The sequence below is a fragment of the Papaver somniferum genome, chromosome 1 (genome assembly GCF_003573695.1).
Source record: "Papaver somniferum cultivar HN1 chromosome 1, ASM357369v1, whole genome shotgun sequence".
Classification (NCBI taxonomy): Eukaryota; Viridiplantae; Streptophyta; class Magnoliopsida; order Ranunculales; family Papaveraceae; genus Papaver; species Papaver somniferum.
This window is the reverse complement of record NC_039358.1, coordinates 215712160-215732530: the sequence shown is the minus strand read 5'-3', so window position 1 is coordinate 215732530 and position 20371 is coordinate 215712160. Positions and strand designations below refer to the sequence as shown.

The window sequence follows — 20371 nt, the reverse complement described above, 5'->3', positions numbered from 1 at the left end:
TTTCTTACAACCACATTTCTTATCAATAGGACTCCTAGTAAGCTTCTTCACTATTGCAGTCCTTTTGAGGTTCTATTTGACACACTTCCTGATTACAGTCTTCTTAGAGTCTTTGGATGTGCTTGTTACCCAAATCTCAGTGCTTAAAGGTCTGATAAGTTGAGTCCTAAGTCAATTAGATGTGTTTTCCTAGGCTACAGTCCTCTCTATAGAGGCTATAAATGTTTTGACCCTACAACTAAGAAGACTTTTATATCCAGAAATGTCACTTTTGATGAACAAGTTTTCCCATATGTTGTTGATAAGACTGTCACTCTACCTGTTGATTCTGATCTTATAACACTCTCTATTAGAAATTCTCCTCCTCCACTTTCTTCAACTACTACTGAAGCTCCATACCTACCAGAAGATCCAGCAATCACTGAAGCTACAGAAATAACTGAAGATCCAATTCCTGCTCCACCTAATCAACCACCTATCAGGACTATCACTACTAGATTGTCCAGGGGAATCTCCAAACCAAATCCTATACCCTCTGATTTTGTAGATCACAGTGCTAATGTGCTTTCTCTGCCATTGGCTCTTCAGTCTTTGTTAACATCTGAAGTGGAGCCTAAATCTTACAAGGAATATTCTAATAATCCAAAATGGGTGGTGGCCATGAAAGATAAACTGGCTGCTCTCAAAGATAATGAAACATGGGTTTTGGTTCCTTTTGTAGAAGGCATGATTGTTCTTGGCAGCAAGTGGGTATATAAAATTAAATATAACTCAGATGGGACAATTGAAAGGTTCAAAGCAAGACTGGCACTAGTAGAAAAGTGACATTTAGTAACAGTTCAAACTTTTATAAAGTAACAGTTCGTAAAATGCTTGTTACTAAATGTTAGATAGTTAAATAACAGTAACACTTTTCGTAAGAACTGTTACATAATGTCATCCAGGTTGTATACTGTAACTGTTATTATAGTAAGTGTTACTATATATCAATGTTACTGTAACATATTTCGTATGTTGACATTACCATAACAGTTCTTTAAACCAACTGTTACTATATACCTATGTTACCGTAACATATTTAATATGTCACCGTAGTTGGCATTATCGTAACGTTTTTTAAACTAAATGTTACTATATATCTATGTTACTGCAACATGTTCATATGTTACCATAGTTGACATTACCGTGACATTTCTGTAAATTATTTATTTGTATAACTAGTTTTGGGTATACGGTTCAAAAAAATAACTAGTTATGGACTGACATTAATTTAACATCTTTTGATTTAGTTCTAAGCGCGAGAGCTAGCCATGGGTCGTACTGATGGTTACCTAAGGTTTGAGAAAAAATCGAATATAATACAAAATAATAAACAAGTTGTAAAAATATGTAGGAATATTAAAAATATAAATTGTGTTGTAGTTGTGCGTTGTGACGACGAAGGTGGTGGAGGTATAGTTTACTGTCTAATGAGAGTAAATATTTTATTTGGATAACATTAAACAAAAGGAAAACATGGAAGAGTGGTTCAAGAGTTATAATTAATGCAATAGGTCTCAAGGTCGAATCTTGTGAAGTGTACTTTTATAGAATTTATATTTCATGTCCAAGAAGACCAACTCATGGTAGTGGACGCGGCGGACATGGTGGTGACGATTATGGAGATGTTAGTGTTGATGGTTGTGGCAGTGCTGGTGGTGGAGGTAGTGGTGGCGCTAGTGGTGGAGGTGATGGTAGTCAGTAAAAACTGTCAGTTTTTATGACAGTTTCAATAAAAACTGTTACGGTTACTCAAACAATAGCAACCGTTTGTTCCCAGACATGTTACAATAAACTGCTAACGGTAACGGTTTTATGTAAAATAGTTACAGGAGAAATTATTCAGTAACATATATTTTATAAAGTGTTACCGAAAACTACCAACAGTAATAGTTTTAGAATTTATGAGTCATTTTTCAATAGCCTTTCCGTAACAGGGGCTTTAGTAACACCGCAGAAAAAACTAAAACTGTTACGGAAATAATACAGTAACAGTTTTTAACTGTTACGGGTCATCATTTTTCTACTAGTGTGGTAGCTCAAGGATGCACTCAGCAAGATGGTTTGGACTACTCTGAGACATTTAGTCCAGTAGTAAAGATTACAACCATTAGATGTGTATTAACCATTGCAATCACAAATGGTTGGGATATAAGGCAGTTGGATGTATCCAATGCTTTTCTTCATGGTTTTCTCAAGGAAAGTGTTTATATGGCTCCACCAAAAGGTTTTATAGATGAACAAAAACCTACTCATGTGTGCTATCTTAAGAAATCTCTCTATAGCTTAAAACAATCCCCTAGAGCTTGGTTTGAGAGGTTCAAAAAATTTCTTAAAGCACGTGGTTTTCATAAGTCAGTTTGTGATCATTCTCTGTTTCACTATGCTTCTGGTCAGCATCATGTAGATGATATCCTTCTCACTGGTTCATCAACATCTTTGTTTGATTCTCTTGTGGCTGTTCTGCATTAAGAGTTTTCTATGAAGGAGTTGGGTTCACTACACTATTTTCTTGGAATTGAATGCAACAGGTCTTCTTCTTCTATACTTCTCACATAAAAGAAGTATGCCCTGCAGTTATTATCAAAGGCTGATATGCTCAACTGTGTTTCTGCTGATACTCCTGTGGCTGCAGGACCAAGACTATCTCTATACAATGGTGTCTCTCTAGATGATGCTGCTTTCTACAGAAGCCTAGTTGGAGGTTTGCAATATCTCACACTCTCCAAGCCTAACTTGTGTTTTGCTGTCAATTATGTATCCCAATTTATGCATGCACCCACCACATCTCACTTACAACTAGTTAAGCGTATTTTACGATATGTTAAAGGAAGTATTAGTTCTGGTGTAACTCTGTCAGCTGGAAATTATCATACTATCACAGCTTACTCATATTCAGATTGGGCTGGATGTCCAGATACTATAAAATCCACTAGTGGATACTTCATTTTTCTAGGAAACTCTATGGTTTCATGGTCATCAAAAAAGCAACCAACGATTTCTCGATCAAGAACTGAATCTGAGTACAAGTCCCTAACTGTTACGAGTGTCGAACTACTTTGGATATCCTATTTGCTTAAAGAACTGAATGTTACTCTCTCAGGGCCTGCTATTCTTTACTGTGACAACATTGGAGCAAACAATCTGGCGACAAATCCCGTGTTTCATGCTCGAACCAAGCATGTCGAGATTGATTATCATTGCGTCAGAAAATTGGTAGAAGATGGCTTTCTCAGGCTTGCTTATGTACCCTCTCAGAACTAACTGGTTGATGTTTTCACCAAGGGGATTGGCATTGTCATGTGTCTCTCTTGTCTTTCCAGGTTGATGCATTTTGTAGGAGCATCAGCTTGAGAGGGAGTGTTGGACAATATAGGTGTAACCGCAGTGTCAGCGCAGTGTCTTTTATCTTTTCTTACCTTTACTCTCCTTGTTGTGTTGGCAGTCTTGTATTGGTTCACTATACTCTATAAATAGTGTAACCCTTATCTCTCTTTGTAACCCTTCACACATTTCTTATGATAATTGTGTTTGGTTCCTACAGGGGACGAGACTCACACTTAACTCATCCCTGCAAAACCGCCGGATCATGAAGGAACCACCCCCTCTCTCTCACTCAGGACGCACCGCCGGATCCAACCGGCGGTGAGTATATCACTCCCGTATTTGGTCTACGTTTAGTGGTGTCCTATTAGCCTAGCCATGTCACCAGAAAGTCAAGTCGGGGTGTCCTTGATACCGGCGTATATCCATATGACCAAAGTGGGTATTATAGTAAATTCCAAATCAATGTTGGTAAAACCCTAAATGATTCTATTATACCAAAAATCACATCTTTTTTATATGATTTGCAGTTAGCACAAGAAAACAACCGCGGTATTTACGTACTGTTAGGTAAGTTCTATATACATATAACAAACCCTAATGTCCAATTCTTTGGGATTGATTTGATTCATATATGAACTCGTAACGACCTTAATTGATTAATTGATTGCAGGTGTAGAAATGGTGGAGATCAGTAGTAATGAAGCCGGCGGTGGTGGTGATGGCAAGAGATCGACTGGATGTTTTTGTTTATGTAAAAAAGAAGATTTCTTTCCAGAAGAATCATTTCAAAGTTGGGGTAATTATATGAAAGCCTTAGGAGAAACAAAGATGAGATTGAGAAACCGATTAACAACAAGATCGAGTGAAGATGAAGAAGTGAATGCAATGACAGAAAGAAGTCATAATCAGATGAAGAAGACTCTAACTTGGTTTGATCTGATTTGGTTTGGATTTGGTGCTGTTTTTGGTGCTGGTATTTATGTATTAACTGGTTTAGAAGCAAGAAGAGATGCTGGGCCTGCCATTGTCATTTCTTTCTTGATCTCTGGCTTTTCTGCGATGCTATGTGTTTTTTGTTACACAGAATTTGCTTGCGAAATCCCTGTTGCAGGTACATTACTGAATCCATGCCAGTTTTTAAACATTGCAGCGCATTGTTACGACGAATTCTCTAACCAATATATGTGTTTGTGTTCACTGCTACATTGTTTAAGGGGATCGGTTATATGTTTCTGTGTTGTGATTTGATTTACAGGAGGATCATTTGCGTTTATAAGGGTGGAGCTTGGGGACTTCTTAGCTTTCATAGCTGCTGGTAATATACTCTTTGAGTATATTGTAGGGGGAGCAAGTGTTGCCCGTACTTGGACATCTTATTTTGCCACACTTCTCAACTACAAACCAGATGATTTTCGAATACATGTGCGGGCTTTGCCTGAAAATTATAATCATCTAGACCCTCTCGCAGTCGTGATCCCAATCCTTATTGGTATGCATTGCTGATCTTTTTATACTCATAGTTAAAATCTAGTTTGGCATTTTAGTAAAATTATCGAAGGAAAGCATGTTGAATATCAACAAAGTTAGATTGGAAAATGTGAATTTTTTGCGTGATAAACACCCATAAAGTGAGGTATCCTTGGTGCATTGCAATGCAGGAGTAACTGACCCTCAAATTGTAGTGCAAGAGTAATTATACAAGCAAATCTTAACGTCCAATGTTTTAATTTCTCATTATTGTACAGCTGTGGTTGCTTGCCTTAGTACCAAAGGGTCATCACGTTTCAATTCCACGGCAGCCATGATAAATGTTGCAGTTATTTTTCTCATTATCATCGCTGGTCTTACGAAGGCAAACCCTGAAAATTTCACCACTAACTTCGCACCTAATGGTCCAAGAGGAGTATTTACAGCCTCAGCAGTTCTCTTCTTTTCCTACATTGGGTTTGATGCAGTGTCAACGATGGCCGAAGAAACAAAAAACCCTGGAAAGGATATCCCAGTTGGGCTTCTTGGTTCCATGAGTTTCATTATATGTGTTTACTGTGCGCTATCTGTTACTCTATGCTTGATGCAGTCTTATACTGTAATAGACGTGAGTGCACCGTATTCCATGGCATTTGAAGCTGTTGGAATGAAATGGGTCAAGATCTTAGTAGCTATCGGAGCAGTAATTGGTATGACTACCAATTTACTTGCAAGTCTCATTGGCCAAGCACGATATTTTACACATATTGGTCGTACTCACATGGCCCCCCCATGGCTTGCAGCCATTCACAAGAAGACTGGGACACCTATCCATGCTACAATAGTGATGACCCTTGCGAATTGCATTGTTGGATTCTTCACTGATCTTGGTATCCTCTCCAACCTTCTCTCAATTGCAACATTATTCATATTTACGTTGGTTGCTATTTCACTACTTGTTCGAAGATATTATGTTCAAGGAGAGACCTCGGATTCTGACAGAAATAAGTTCATTGGGTTCTTAGTACTCATTATATTATCTTCTATTGCTACATCAGTGTATTGGGCAGTTAGTGATGGCTGGATCGGTTATATACCTACAGTTTTGATATGGTTTTTATCTACACTGGGTTTGAAATTGATGGTCAAGCAAGCTAGAAATCCCAAGTTGTGGGGCGTTCCATTGGTTCCTTGGCTGCCAGCAGTTTCAATTGCTATGAATATGTTCTTGCTGGGTTCACTAGATGCAGCTTCTTTTATTAGATTTGGTGTTTGGACAGGGATTCTACTCCTTTATTACTTTTTTGTCGGGCTTCATGCATCTTATGACTCGGCAATGGAGGAAGCAGATCGAGGGAATGTAGAAGCTGGTCAGCCTGTTACTGCAGTATCTAGTTGAAATGGATTGGTACACGAATACCCGATTGTGTCATGTATATATTAGAGGGAAGGTGAGAGAGACAGAAGAGTGACAAGAAGCTGAATTGTTTCTCTTGTTCCTTTAGATTGTTAATGGACATGTTTTCTTTTTACATGTTAATTGAGTGAAACGAAATAAAGATAATTTTCTTGATTTACCTGTGATAAAGAGTAACGTTTAGGGATTATGAGTAAATTATTTTCTCGTCGTGTCAAAATCTTTGCTACCAAAGTGGGAATTGACAGTTACTTGAATTGTCATGCTAATTTTGACAAAAACTCTATTCTGTGCAGTGGTTTTCATAAGGCTAGAAAGGCCAACTTAAATTTTAATTTGTGAGATTAAGACTTTAGGCAAGTCCAAGTTTAACTTTCACCATAGTCTGTGCCACAATTTAACTTTGAATGGCTTCAAGAACACTTCGACAACGTAAAATGGGATTTCGAGGAGATGCAGAAATGGAAGACTGCAGTACAGGAGGAAGTTCAGTCTATAATAGTTGCCAAAGCACAAATAACGGCAACAGAAGATGAGTTGAAGAAGTTGCAGGCACAATTAATTTAGGCCAAAGATGAGTTAAAAGAGAAGATATCTGCCCTAGCTAGTATTAGTAGAGTTAGTCCTTTTGAGACTCTCAGAGTTGGAGTCAACATAACTTTTTACCCATATTATACTGAGTATACCATCCACTTCGGAGTACAAATTAGCACCAACTACATATTGTGCATTGGATTGTTTGTACCAATTGGGTTTGCGCAGTTCAGTTCAACTTGAAAATAGATGAGTTAGCCAAAAACAGGAAAAGCTGCACAGTAATAAATATATCCAAAAGCTGCAGCTTGCAGCAATCTGATAATCAACTGTTCTTAAGCGGCAGGGATATCTGAGTATTAAGACTTACTTGTTATTAGTCACTACTAGCAATTTGCAATTACAGTCAGTCATTACTAGCAATTGGCAATTATTAAGCAGTAATATCAACTGTTTTACAAAATAATCAGTGCTATTTAGATAAACCCAAAACCTATCATGCTAGTGAGGTGTTTTTGTGAAATCTCAATTGATGGTAAAAATCTTAATTTTTGACCATATGGGCAAGAATTTCAGACATTGTATTTCAATGTTCAGATGAAACGCAAAATGGAAAGCATAAAAGACTAAGATAATAAAATCTAGGCATCTCATATTTCTAAGCTAATACCGCAATGGAGACATGATCCATCAAAATTGCAAGTTTTGCACCGATCTGCAGAGGGATATCTTGTCTCCGTCTTCTTTTAAGGGCTAGACAACTTCTTGAGGTCCTCCTCATTAGCATACCAAGCTGGTACCAGTTTCGCAGCATGAGGGTAAATATCCTTGTAGGAAATCTTAATAGTGCCTGGTGCAACACCAGTTGCAAGAGCAACCTCTCGAATCTGTTTTTTCTCATCAGACAATTGAGTTATCATGTAAATAATCGAAGCCGCAACGGTTATAGGAATCCTCCTAATATCACATTCTGCAGTATTTTTAACTGCTTCTTCAGCAGCTTTCACAACTTTAATACTCAAACCAAGATTAGAACAAAACCGCCTCACAAATTCAGCAGGGTCTGTAGGCTTCTCATCGATACTGTACTCCAAATGTTTACTAATCTCCAATTTTGCACGTCCAATTTCCTTCCTAGTCACACCACCACTTGTAACGGAATTAATCTCTTTCATCGTTCTCGATTTCTCTAGTTTGTTACAAGCTGTATGCAAGCAAGCAGCCATCAATGCTTCCTTATTCCTCCCTCTAGTAGCCTTTGCATCATCCATCTTCTTATAAATCTCATTAGCCAAATCCTTAATAGTCGAAACAAGCCCTAATCTGTCAGCCATCACCCCAATCACCTTAAACGCCTCGATAAGGCCCCTATCAGGATCAGGCGTATTAATATTACGGAAACGGCCAGTAGAAGAGCGATTCGCACCGCCATTCGGCATGGAAATCATTGTGGTTAAGCCGCTATTAGTAAGAAGATGATTCGATTTCTCTCCAACACGATGAGGATCGGTGTCAGCTGTTTCATTAGCAAATGTTCTCCATTCAGACGTTTCATCAATCGAGTGGGCTTCAAAAACAAGGCCACACTCGGAACAGATTGTATCTCCGGCGGAATGGTCAAATACTACCGCTGTATTTCTTTTACAATCGGAACAAAATGTATCCTCCATTAATCAATCAGGTCTTTGATTTCGATTACAGAATTACAAGCAGAAAGATATTTTGATTTTTTTCTTGAGTTTGTGGGCGGTCGCCTAGGGTTCAGGTTGAGAGGAAAGTAAAAGAGAAAGGAATGAGAATAAAAAGTGAATTGGGAGACCCTAATGTTGTATTTATAGACAAAACGACTAGGTCTTTGGTTTTGTGCAGGGCTGTCAATGGATGTTAACATAACGGATATTGTCTCTTCCGCTGCCGCTGCCATTAAAAATTAACGGATATCCGTTATCCGTTAAGTTCCGACGGAAATAGGAAAATCAAAAACGTTGCCGTTATGTTGGATTTACCGGATAACGGATATTTATCCGTTACCATCCGGTACAAACAGAAAATAGGCTAAAAACACATATCAGCTATTAAATCCAACAAAACAGGTTCTAAATCCATGCCACACACATAAAAACAGACATACAAATATTCAGATGTTCTAGGCTTCTAGCAAAAGAAAAAATCATGTTTTTTGAAAAGAAAAAGACATCTCCATGACTCCATCTCCATTTTCGACGATACACAAACACAACACAAGTGAAAAAATTTACACGTGCAATACGCACGTTAGCGGATAACGGAACTAAACCTAACGGAAATGCACGGTTCCACTACCGTTACGTTAAGAAGGGATTATCCGTTAACTTATCGGTATCGGATATCCGTTTACCACTATGTCGGACGGTAGCGGTAACGACTAACGGATTATCGGTATCGGCTAACGGAAAATCGGTATCCATTGACAGGCCTAGTTTTGTGGAAACTTCCCAAACGCTTGGAAGGAAATTGGGCCGCTTAAGAAAGGGCTTCGATGGAACAGAGATTTATCAAATAAGGAAAGAATGATTTTTTAGGGATCATGGTTTTTTTGAGCAGATCATGATTTTATTAGGCCACCTTTCCTATAGTGATAAGGGGTGTCCTAAAATGTTGAAATGACTAACCTATCCTTAACCTAATTTAATTTAAAACCAACCTAATAACCAACTATATATATAACCACCACCTTCTCCCACCACCACCGCCGATTACCACCACCAATCACCGATTACCACCACCACCACCACCGCCCACCACCGCCGATTACCACCACCACCACCACCGATTACCACCACCACCAACCACCGATTACCACCACCACCTCCTCCCACCACCACCACCACCGCCTATTTAAGAAATGTAACAACATCAATGCAATCACAATTAAGTTCGGTTACATAATAATTTTATCGAGTATAAAAGACGCCAACCGCAACCTGATTCTGCCATGGGACCACTCCGGAGGTATTTTCCAACAAACGCTTCGCTTTAATTTGATTTTGATTGCTTCAATCGAATAGAAATCATCAAAATAAGGTTTTAATAGGAGTTATAGAGCCATGTTCGGTTAGGTCGATTTTCCAAAAAACCCTAGTTTGCTAACCGAACTTCTTGAAAATGAAGAACACGAAGAACAGTTCCGTTCTATTGGATTTAAAACTAAGTCACCGAACTCTCTGTTCGGTTGTTTCGCAAAAAAAATTAAAATTACAAACCGAACTCCACCCTTAGAACCGAAAAAAACAAACAAATCCAGTCTAACCGAACTGTGTTGTTGTGGCCACTATGTTGAGTTCCAAAATAATCGAACTTAGCCAATAGAGTTCGGTTTGTTCGCAAAAAAATTTAAAACTACAAAGTAACCGAACTTAGCCAATAGATGCTGGAACTTCACATTTTTGTTTGTTTGTTAAGTTCGGTAACTTCACAATTTTATCGCGGAAACCGAACTCAGAGTTCGGTTGGTTAGCTGTTAGGTTCAAGTTTGCGAAAGAACCGAACTTTGTAAACTTATATACTCTTATATTACGTAAAGTTCGGTTAGATCAAAAGTGCGTGCAGTTTGCGAACCAACCGAACTTTGTACACCAAAGTTCGGTTAGTTGAGAACCAACCGAACATAACGCTGTAACTCCTAGAAATTATTAGAGAGTTCGGTAACCTGCGTGTTTGGAACAAGTAACCGAACTACACTTTCAGATGAGTTCGGTTACTTGTTCATCTCAGGGGCAACCGAACTACAGCTTCAAATGAGTTCGGTTACTTGTTCTTCATATAAAGTAACCGAACTGTTCAAAATCCAGTTCAAATCCGGATCATTTTGAAGATTAACAAATATTCTAGGAGAGGATGGAGATGAAGAATCAGACGATTTTTCATCATTTGAATACTTAAACTTAGTGAATTGGAAATAAAATTTATTTTCCATGTTTTTCTCCTTCATCTTCTCTAACTCTACTCTCTCAATAATTCTACTCAACTAATAATAAACTCACCTTTTAATTTAATCTCACTAATTATTTTTAACTAAATCATTCACTAATCATAACCTAAAATTAATTAAGAGGGTAGATTAGGTATTAAATAAATAACTAGATATGAGGTGACCTAGAAATACTTCTAATGCCTTTACCCAAAATAAAACCATGGTCCCCCCAAAAAAATCATGGTCCCCAAAAAAATCGTTCTAAGGAAATCATGGTGCTTCAAAAGAGAGAAAATGGCAAGTATCCAGGGGTACCCATTGCTCCCTTGCTTATTGTGAAAAATACTAGAATCCCCTACTATATGGGTTCAATATATAGAACCCCCCTATTATATGGGTTCAATATATAGAAGCCCCACTAAATGGATCATCCACTATCAACTCCATACTTTAAGAAAATGATATTACTAGGCCCAAGAAATCAAATTTTCTTCAGATCTGACCCATGATTTTATATCATGTATTTTGATAATGACAAAATTATCCTTTCCTATTTATATCATAAAAATCTATTAGATATTTTCAACTCTAATTTAATTTTCTCTCTCCAATTCTTACAGAAACACAATCTAGGGTTTTAAATTTATCCGAGCAGAGAAAATCGATTGATTTTGAGCCAGAGACAATCGATTTTTCTTTTCCAGTTTGATTAAATCTAGGTTTGAATCGATTAATTTTCAATGTTTCTTCAATTTTCGAAGCATGATTTTGCTGCTGCTGTTGTAACCATTTGTTCCTGGTCTATTCTCTGAAATAGGAAAGATCCAAAGGTTTGAACGTCGGTGGCGATGATAAAGATCACAAATCCAGCACCAGGGGACGGAGGAGCATCAGTTGCAGTAGAAATTACAATCCAAGAAACAAATTTCAATTATCAGATCTGCAGATTCGACACTAATTCATCAGCGATATAAGTATACAGAGATAAGTATCATCTTCTTTTTGTCATGATGCTTGAATTGAGAGATTTTATTTGATTGATTTCAAATTTTTTTGAAGAATTATGAATAAAATTTTTAGATATGTTCTTCGTCTAAATCGTCCTAACTCTCAATTTCTAGCTGAAATCCAAAAACTGATTTGAGATGCGGTATCAGCGAGTCATCATCTCTATTACCCTTGGATTTGATTTGAATTTCATCGGTCATTAATTTTACTCTTGATAGATTTCATGGAGTTTGTTTTACGGCGTTTAAATAGTCACAACATAAGCAATTTGGTATCTGACGCTGAACTTGTACCTCATTGAAAACTATGCCTTCAATTTCATCTGCAGTTCAATCTTCTATCGTTGTATCATTATGTTGGCAGAACCTTGAAAAAAAAGGTTTTTATTGGATACTAGTCATGGTATTTGTTTGTCTAACTTTTATTTTAATGCAATGCTAATAAAACTTATAAAATTGTAGTTGTTTGATTACTGTACATGTCATTTACCTAGTAGAAAGAGGTGGTGGAGGTGCAGGTTTTAAAGAAGGACTATGGAGCCAGTGGTGGTGGTGATGATGGTTGTGGTATTGCAGTTAGTGTAACTGGCGGAGGAATATGTATCAGATGGGTGTGATAAGTTGTATAGTAAGTTTTACGTAACGATTTGATCCCGTTGTATTGGATAGGTGTTATATAATGTATAATTTAGCTCTAACTCGCTCATAACAACTTATATCGTATTATTGCATACTACTTGGTGTGCATTCAAAAGGAATTAGCTATTTTGGAACAAGTTCTACCTCTTGCTGGGGGTGACAAGTCCATATTCTACTTTATATATGTTTCATTTTGGTTAATGCTTGTGGTCTTCTTTACAGTTCTTTCATGGATTGTGTTTTTCAATTATTTTTTACAACATTGTCGTTTGTTGGTCTTGTAGGATCAGAATCTCGCAGCGATAATGCCTCAGCGAAATTATTAACAACGCAACACAACAATGTCGCAAAGCAATTTCAGAAAAGACATAATAAACGACATCAGCTAAATCATGAGAAAAATATGATGGACTTGCGAAAATTAGGAAGTGTGCGAGATTAATATTTGTAAGGTTGCGAGAATGTCGCAAACCATATCCGAAAATAAAGGAAAGGTTAGTTTTCATCCACTATGTATTTCCCTATAAATAGTCATTCAGTTGTAAAGAAAAGGGAGAGAGATCTTTTCTAAGTGAGAAGCAAGTAAACAGGAGAGAGAAAATCTAGAGCAGTGGTTATTCTTGATTCCTTTATCTTTTCTTGTAAGATTGTTCAAAGATTCATCAATAAAATTAAGATTGTTAATCCAAAAATGAGTTAACTGTTAATGAAATCTTGTGAGGGGTGTAGTGTAGGATTTCCTGCAACTACATAATGGCGCTAGAAACAGGGAAAGAAGATTGAAAATCACCCTAGAAAAGGTTGAAGATTAATATTCTGATTTTTGGGAAATTAGAATAACTTGTGAATAATTTTACGGAGTCTCTTACAATTCATTAGTATTGAAGAAATGGCTAGAAGGAGGAATATATCCGAACAACCAACAACCGCTAGAAGAAGAAGTAAAAGACTTGATGGAAGGGAGAGAAGTGAAACAGGAGAATCTACTAGAATAAGAAATGATGGAGAAAATCAAATTCAACAACCAGTTCAACAAACACCGGTACAAAATAGAACTATGGATTATGATAGAGTGAGCATACATACTTGGCGATCAAATTCAGCAGATGAAGAAGAAGAACGACAAACAAGAAATAATAGACAAACAGAGGGAGGACAAGAAATAGTTGAAGGAATAATTCGTGAAGATGAGGAAATTGGAGTAGTAGAGATGTTGAGACGAAGAATGCATGAAGAAAGAAAACCTGAGACAGAAGAGCGTGCAAATCTAACAAGGCAAAATCACGAATTGAGGATGAAAAATATGAGACTACAGAGTAGAAGATCAAGAAGTACTACAAGATCGTATTCAAGATCGACTAGAAGATAGATGAGGCGAAACTCATCCACATTTAATGCTGGAAATAATATTCGAGAAGAAATACGAAATCCGAATGAAGAACATCGCGAAGGTAGAGAAAGGACTGATGATCGTTACGTTCCACAAAATGAAACTTTTGATGATAGGAAAAATGATAGAAATCAGGAGAATGGACAACGTCAGGGATGAAATAATCAAGATGGCGAAGGAAATCGAGAGGAAGGAAAGAGAATTTTACATGAGAGAGAAACTCAAAGAAATCAACAAACGATTGAAGAAGAAATTGAAAGACATTATGTTGAACAAGCACGTTTAACTTGCGAACGTGAAATATTGAGAGAGGAAATGGAAGAACAAGAGATTCAGGAGGAAATTCGCCAGAACAATCATGACAATCGAGAAACAAGGCGTACACAAAACCGGAATAACGGTAATCTCAATGAAGAATATGATAGAGTACAGAGGAGGGATGAAAGACGACGAATGGAACTGATAAGAAATGAACAAAATCATGGAGGGGAAAATGAGAGACATCATCATATACGAATTCAAGATAGAGATGAGGAAGAGAACCGCAGGAGAAGACGAGATGAGGATGATGAAGAAAAAATGCAAAATTTCGCGAGAGAAAAAAGACATGAATGCAGAAGAAGGGAGGAGAAATTAAAAAGACCAATGGATCAAAATTCAGGCGTAAATGAACAAATCTTAAAAGAAATGGAAGAAATGAGAGGAATGCTAAATAATAGAGGAGAAGTAGGCAGAAGACAATTAGATGAAGCTATAGAAGAAGCTGCGAAAACTCCATTTACAAGAAAAGTACAACTAGGAGGAATACCTCCGAAATGCAATTTGCCCGTATTAACCAATATTTTTGATGGAACAACTTGTGCAATTCAACACATTAAAGCCTACATGAGGTGCATGTTGCAGTGGGAAAATCATGATGCCGTATTGTGCAAGTATTTTTCATCCAGTCTAACAGGAGAGGCTTTAATGGTTCGAAGGTGTACCAAAAAATACAATAACATCTTTCAATCACTTGCATACCACATTCTTGGGGGCATATATAAGTGACAAGTCTTCGCGACCTGGTATTGAAGATGTGTTTGGATTAAAACAAAGGATTGGCGAAAGTTTGAAGCACCTAACTAAAAGGTGGAGGACTATGTGTAGTGAAATGGCTGGCCGTGTGGATGAGAGATATCTTATCTTATCATTTATCAATGCTATGTTCGCAACCAATCTATTGTATATCCAAATTTTCAGAGTCAAGAATACAATCACAATGACTGAACTGCGAGAACTTCAGGAAGAGTATATTGCTCTAGAGGAAAGGCAAAATGAAATGGAATCATACCCAGTTGCGAACACCAATTCACAAGCAGCGAATGCAAGCTTATTACCTAAACTAATAAACACAGTGGCGAGCACTTCGCAAGTACAACAAGAAAAGGTTACGGGCAACAATCAACAGAAACTGGTGGCTATGGGAAGCCGAGATCAAGAGGAGTATGAAAGAGAAAGAAATTTCTACAATCGTGGTGGAAATAATAAGATTCAAAGACTTGATCAGCCGCAAGAAACTTATGGAGGTCAAAGACAAAATTATAATAGAGGACAAGGAGGTCACAAGTAGTATGGGAAGAAATCAAGATGCCACCTCTGAATGCAAGTGTGGAGAAAATATGGGAAGCTATAATTTTGATGGAGAATATACCAACACCATGGAACATGGGAACGGAACCACCTCAAAGCCGCAGAAGTCATGAGTTCTGTTCTTATCATCATTTTCACGGACATACTACAAATGATTGCAGAAATATAAAGAGAATTATTCTGAGAATGATAGATCAAGGAAAACTAAACCACTTTCTGGTAGGACACACAATCTCAACCATTACTACCACCACCACCAGAGCATCACAGAGTAAACACGGTGAAAGAGAAGGAAACGTTCTTCGTAGAAGTTGGTGCAAAAAAAGAATCTATTCTGTCACTCTATCGTACATTCATACAAGACAATTGAAGATTTTCATGACTTTTTGAGTAGAGTGTTCGCAAGAGACAATGATGGAAGAGAAATTATGAACATTGCGAAAATCTCGCCACTAGAGGAATGGCAGAAGCAGACTATTTCTTTTACCGCAGAAGAAGTCCCGAAGGTGGAGAGGTACATGACAATCCATTAGTGGTAAAATTAGAAATTAATCCAAAACCGAAAGAAGATGAAGATGATGAAGCTGAAGACTCATGGGCAATTAATAGGATTCTAATCGATACCGGAAGCTCTGTGAACATCTTATTCTATCATACTTATAAAACCATGGGAGGGAGAGATGATGATCTTATACCATCAACATATAAGATATATGGTTTTAATGGTACTGCCAACAAGCCTAAAGGGGAGGTTACTATGCGAATTCCATTGAAGGGAATATCTTCTGAAATCCTGTTCTGTGTTGTTGACGTAGAGTCACCCTACAATGCATTAATTGGTCGACCTTGGCTACATGGGATTCTAGGTGTAGCTTCAACTTTCCACCAGTGCATCAAATTCCCTCACCCAGCAGCGGTGTAGGAATCATAAAAGGAGATTGGGTTGAAGGAAAGAAATGTTACGAAACTGAGGTAGAATCCTGCGAAGGAAGAGCAAACAAGAAGGAAAGTTGGCGACAAAATCAAAGAGACACAAAGAAGTGAGAGATTGATGGTGGATGCAATCGAACGAAAAGAAGAAGAAATGTTGCGAAACTAATGCTAGCTCAGAATAAGAAATGGTGAACATACCACTACCAAGAAGCAGAGAAAATAACAAAGAAGCAGAGAATGGAAAGGTAATAAAAATAAGAAGTGTATGAATGATTGATTTGTTGCGACACTCTCGCAACAAATAAAATTCTCAAAAATACATTTTACTGAATGATGAAAAATGAGATTGAGAAGTGCAAATACGATGATGATGTGCGAGAATCTCGCAGAGATAATGAATTCTACAAAAGACAATCAGAGAACAATGACAAAAGAGAAAGGGGCGAACCTTTATGGCGTACACCCTAGTTCGCGAATACAATTTCGCAAGAGGCAAATGTAAGACCTAAAGTACGTCATATAAGGGGGTACCTGTTGCATGGCTCAGGGAAAGGCTACACCGCCCGGAACCTGAGTCATGGAGATTTGGGGTCAATAAAGCCCATCCGGGAGAGGCACCTTGGATTCTCAGCTTAAGCATATGACTTAGGTTGGGCGACTAAGGTAATAAGGACTCTCCCAAGGAGTGCAGAATCTGACCAAGGCGCCGAGGTACACGGTTGAGTCAAGAGTGCCAGGGGCGTCTGGAGCGTACCTTGCCATTCTTGACAAGTCTTGGCTTATACTGCACTCGGCCCGAAGAAAACCCCACTTAGGGTGCAGTCTCGTAACCATAAGCCCTATAGGTAAAAGGGATAAGAGGCTGCGAAAACAACTGGTTGTTGTTAAGACCGGATGGGAGGAGCCAACCTTGTATGGTAGAGGTACGCCTCCTTGAAGGGGCAACCAGGGGGAGATAAGGGCGGCACCCTCCATTAGGGAGCTGATAAGTGTCTTAAGACGCAAATGTCATGAGGCTTTTTACTCGCAAGGGTATTAAGGCTTGTCATATTTGTGCGACAATCCTGAAGAGGCAATAATAACTAAAGAAAAAGATAAGACGAGATCAATGGGTTTTCGCATGAAAGTGCGAAGACGTCCTGCGATTTCGTCGCAAGACGCAATGTCATGGGGCTTTATTTTCGCAAGAAATTTAGGCCTGTCATATTGTCGCAACATCCTGAGAGGCAATAATACAAAGAAAAAGTTAACGGAGATCAATGGGTTTTTGCATGAAATGCAAGGACGTCCTGCGATTTTGTCGCAATGACAAGAGGTGGCATAATAAGACCTTTAACTAGGAAGGCAAAATAAGACCACACAGAATGAGATTTTGAAAAGAATCAAAATTCACTTCGCATATGATTGCGAAATTATACATAAACAACTGCGAAGTTGAGGCAAAAATAAGAAAAATCTGCAAAATCTCTCATTTGGATACAAATAACAGAGGCAAGTATGGGAATGAATGAAATTAGAAAATGTTATTTGTCTCCACATGATAGATTTACGCAAAAATTCAAAAATTAATGATTATGTTGATTAACCGTATTGCAAGGAAGAATTGTTTTAATGAATGCAGGTCGAAATGAAAGAAACTCATATATTAAGGAATATGGGGAACCAAAAGAATTCGCAAATATACAAAAAGAAGGAATAAATGTACAAGTATTACAGAAGATCAAAGAAAGAAACAAAGACTACTTCTTAGTTGATCCTTCATCATCTTCATCAGACTTGTTCTTTTTCGTCTGCATCAGAACCTTTATCTCCATCAGAACCTTCATCACCATCAGATTCTTCATCATCAGCTTCGCTATCAGAGATGTCAGACTAGGAATGTTCTTTGGGATTCCTCCAAGAGACAAGGATAATCAGAGTGAGGAATACTATGGTCATCACAAACCATTTGAATAGTTTGATTGCGAAAATGCAGAGCGTCGTTCTTAAAGTTCGCAACAGTGATCTTGTTTGATTCTTAATCTAGAATATTTTTTGTTGCGAGAAGAAAGATTCTTTGCGAGTTCCTCTTTTTCAGCTTCAAGTTCCTCAACTCTTTGGCGATATCTACTTTCAGATCCTGCGAAGCATATAACAATTAATCAGTAACTTGATAAAAACTCGTGAAAGACCAAAGATTAATAAAGGAAAACAGTTAATGACCTTCTCTCTCAGAAATCATATCTCTAATCAAGGTTGTATGCTCAACTTGGAGACTAACATTTACACCTAAATCTTTTCTGGCGTTATCCAAGATTGTCGTGGCCCAAGCGAACTCATCATCACTATTTATAAGAAGACGAGAACGAACTTGGTTTTCTCTCTCGCTAAGCACAACATTTTGACGATTGGCTTCATCTCAATCAAGTTGAACCTCAAGAAGAGTCTCTTTGAATTTCTCCAAAGCCTTAACATCTTTATCAGAGATACGATCTTTATCATCTATAAGTTTGCTAACCTTGATTCTTAATTCATTGATCTTCTCTTTAGAATTGAGATAAAAAAAAATTTATTGGTTGGCTAAACCTAAACTAGATCTATGATCAATCTCTAAGAGGCGAAATTTGGATTTAAGTTCATTCAAAGGCAGAGATGAAATTTTATCATTAGAGAAACTATTCAAAGATTTATTAAGATGTTCAAGAAGAGTGTCATTATCTAGGGCATCGGGAAATGAACGAAGAAGAATGGCTTCATCAGAAAGACCATAAATGTCTGCAAAAAGGATTAATCAAATAAGATAAGACAATAGGATGAATGAATGAAAGGAAAGGAGAAAAATTGCATACCATAGAGCTGATCATTAACTTTTTGAAGAGTAGAAATTTTGTTCCTTTGCGAAGAAGTGTCGGTTTCCAGTTGTTTGTTCTTCTCGCGAAGACCTTTAACTTCAACTTCTAATTGTTCTTTCTTATCACGAAGACCTCTAGCTTCAGTTTCCAGTTCTTCATTCTTCGTACGAAATTGAAGATTCTTCTTTTCAAGAATTTCGCGTCTCCTCTCCAAATCTGAGGCAACAGTGAAAGAAGTTTTTCCAGCCTGCGAAGAAAATACAAAAAATAATTAAAATAAAAAGAAATTTTGAGTCACAATAATGAAGAAGTAAAAAGACGAAGGTATACCAAACTATTTAGGGAATTTAGGAAGCTAGGAATCACTGATCTGGAGACTCCACGAAGAGAACTATCACCATCCAACAAAGGAGTATCGCAAATAGTTGCGAGAGATTTTCATATACTGGCGAGGAAATTATCTCACATCTCTTGCCAAGAATCAGAGAAGATACCATATAACTGTGCCATAGAGGATTCAGGTGGGGAATCTTTATTCGCAGCAGAGTCGTCATCATCATCTTTGTTGTCTTCATCATCTTCAAAACCATCAGGGAAATGAAAATTTGAAGTAGGAGGAGAATTCCCTATCTTTATTTTCTTTGAAGAGGATGCAGATGATTTTCCTTTGCGAAGAACATCTATACCCTTATCACCAACCATCGCAGTTTTGGTGGGTTCTTCTACTTCAACAATAACCTTCACACACAAATCAAGATAACAAACAGAGGCAAAAATATATTTTTTAAAATCAAAAAAGAATATTTCTTACCTCATCTGTGTATGAGCGAAGAGATAGCAAGGTATTGGCTTCACCAGTCCTGCGGTAGCTATTTTTCAGTTTGGATCTGTAGAATGTCGCAAGAATCAGCGAACACAAGAATAAAGATAAATAGAGAAATATAAAGTGGGAGAAATTGGAATAAATATACCTCTTTCACTTTACCAGGCCAAGAGAATAACCAGGGTCGATAAGCGGTGAGATTCGCAGGAATGACATTAGAACCAGCAATATAGGGTCCTTTCAGCATCAAGGGGAAGACACACCATTTATCATCTTTGGATTGGCGAGGTGTTTTATTTATTCCAGAGTGTCAATCAATTTCATGCATGAGCATTTTATCTTCATCAATAACATCCTTCCTTTTCAAACGAACACCCAGGCGA

General features: G+C 37.6%; 2 protein-coding genes across 2 annotated transcripts; one reads left to right on the top strand and one right to left on the bottom strand.

The window, feature by feature from the left end:
- Nucleotides 1–3890: 3890 nt before the first annotated feature.
- On the top strand, nt 3891–6379 carry LOC113336702 (cationic amino acid transporter 1-like). The gene is made up of 4 exons (XM_026582352.1): nt 3891–3933; nt 4037–4477; nt 4622–4855; nt 5112–6379. The coding sequence occupies exons 2-4, from the start codon at nt 4045–4047 to the stop codon at nt 6230–6232; spliced, it is 1788 nt and encodes a 595-aa protein (XP_026438137.1). The 5' UTR covers nt 3891–3933; nt 4037–4044; the 3' UTR covers nt 6233–6379.
- An 803-nt stretch (nt 6380–7182) lies between these two features.
- Nucleotides 7183–8543, bottom strand: LOC113336691 (transcription initiation factor IIB-2-like). The gene has a single exon (XM_026582342.1). It carries the CDS (start codon nt 8452–8454, stop codon nt 7531–7533), a length of 924 nt encoding a protein of 307 aa, XP_026438127.1. The 5' UTR covers nt 8455–8543; the 3' UTR covers nt 7183–7530.
- Nucleotides 8544–20371: the final 11828 nt, after the last annotated feature.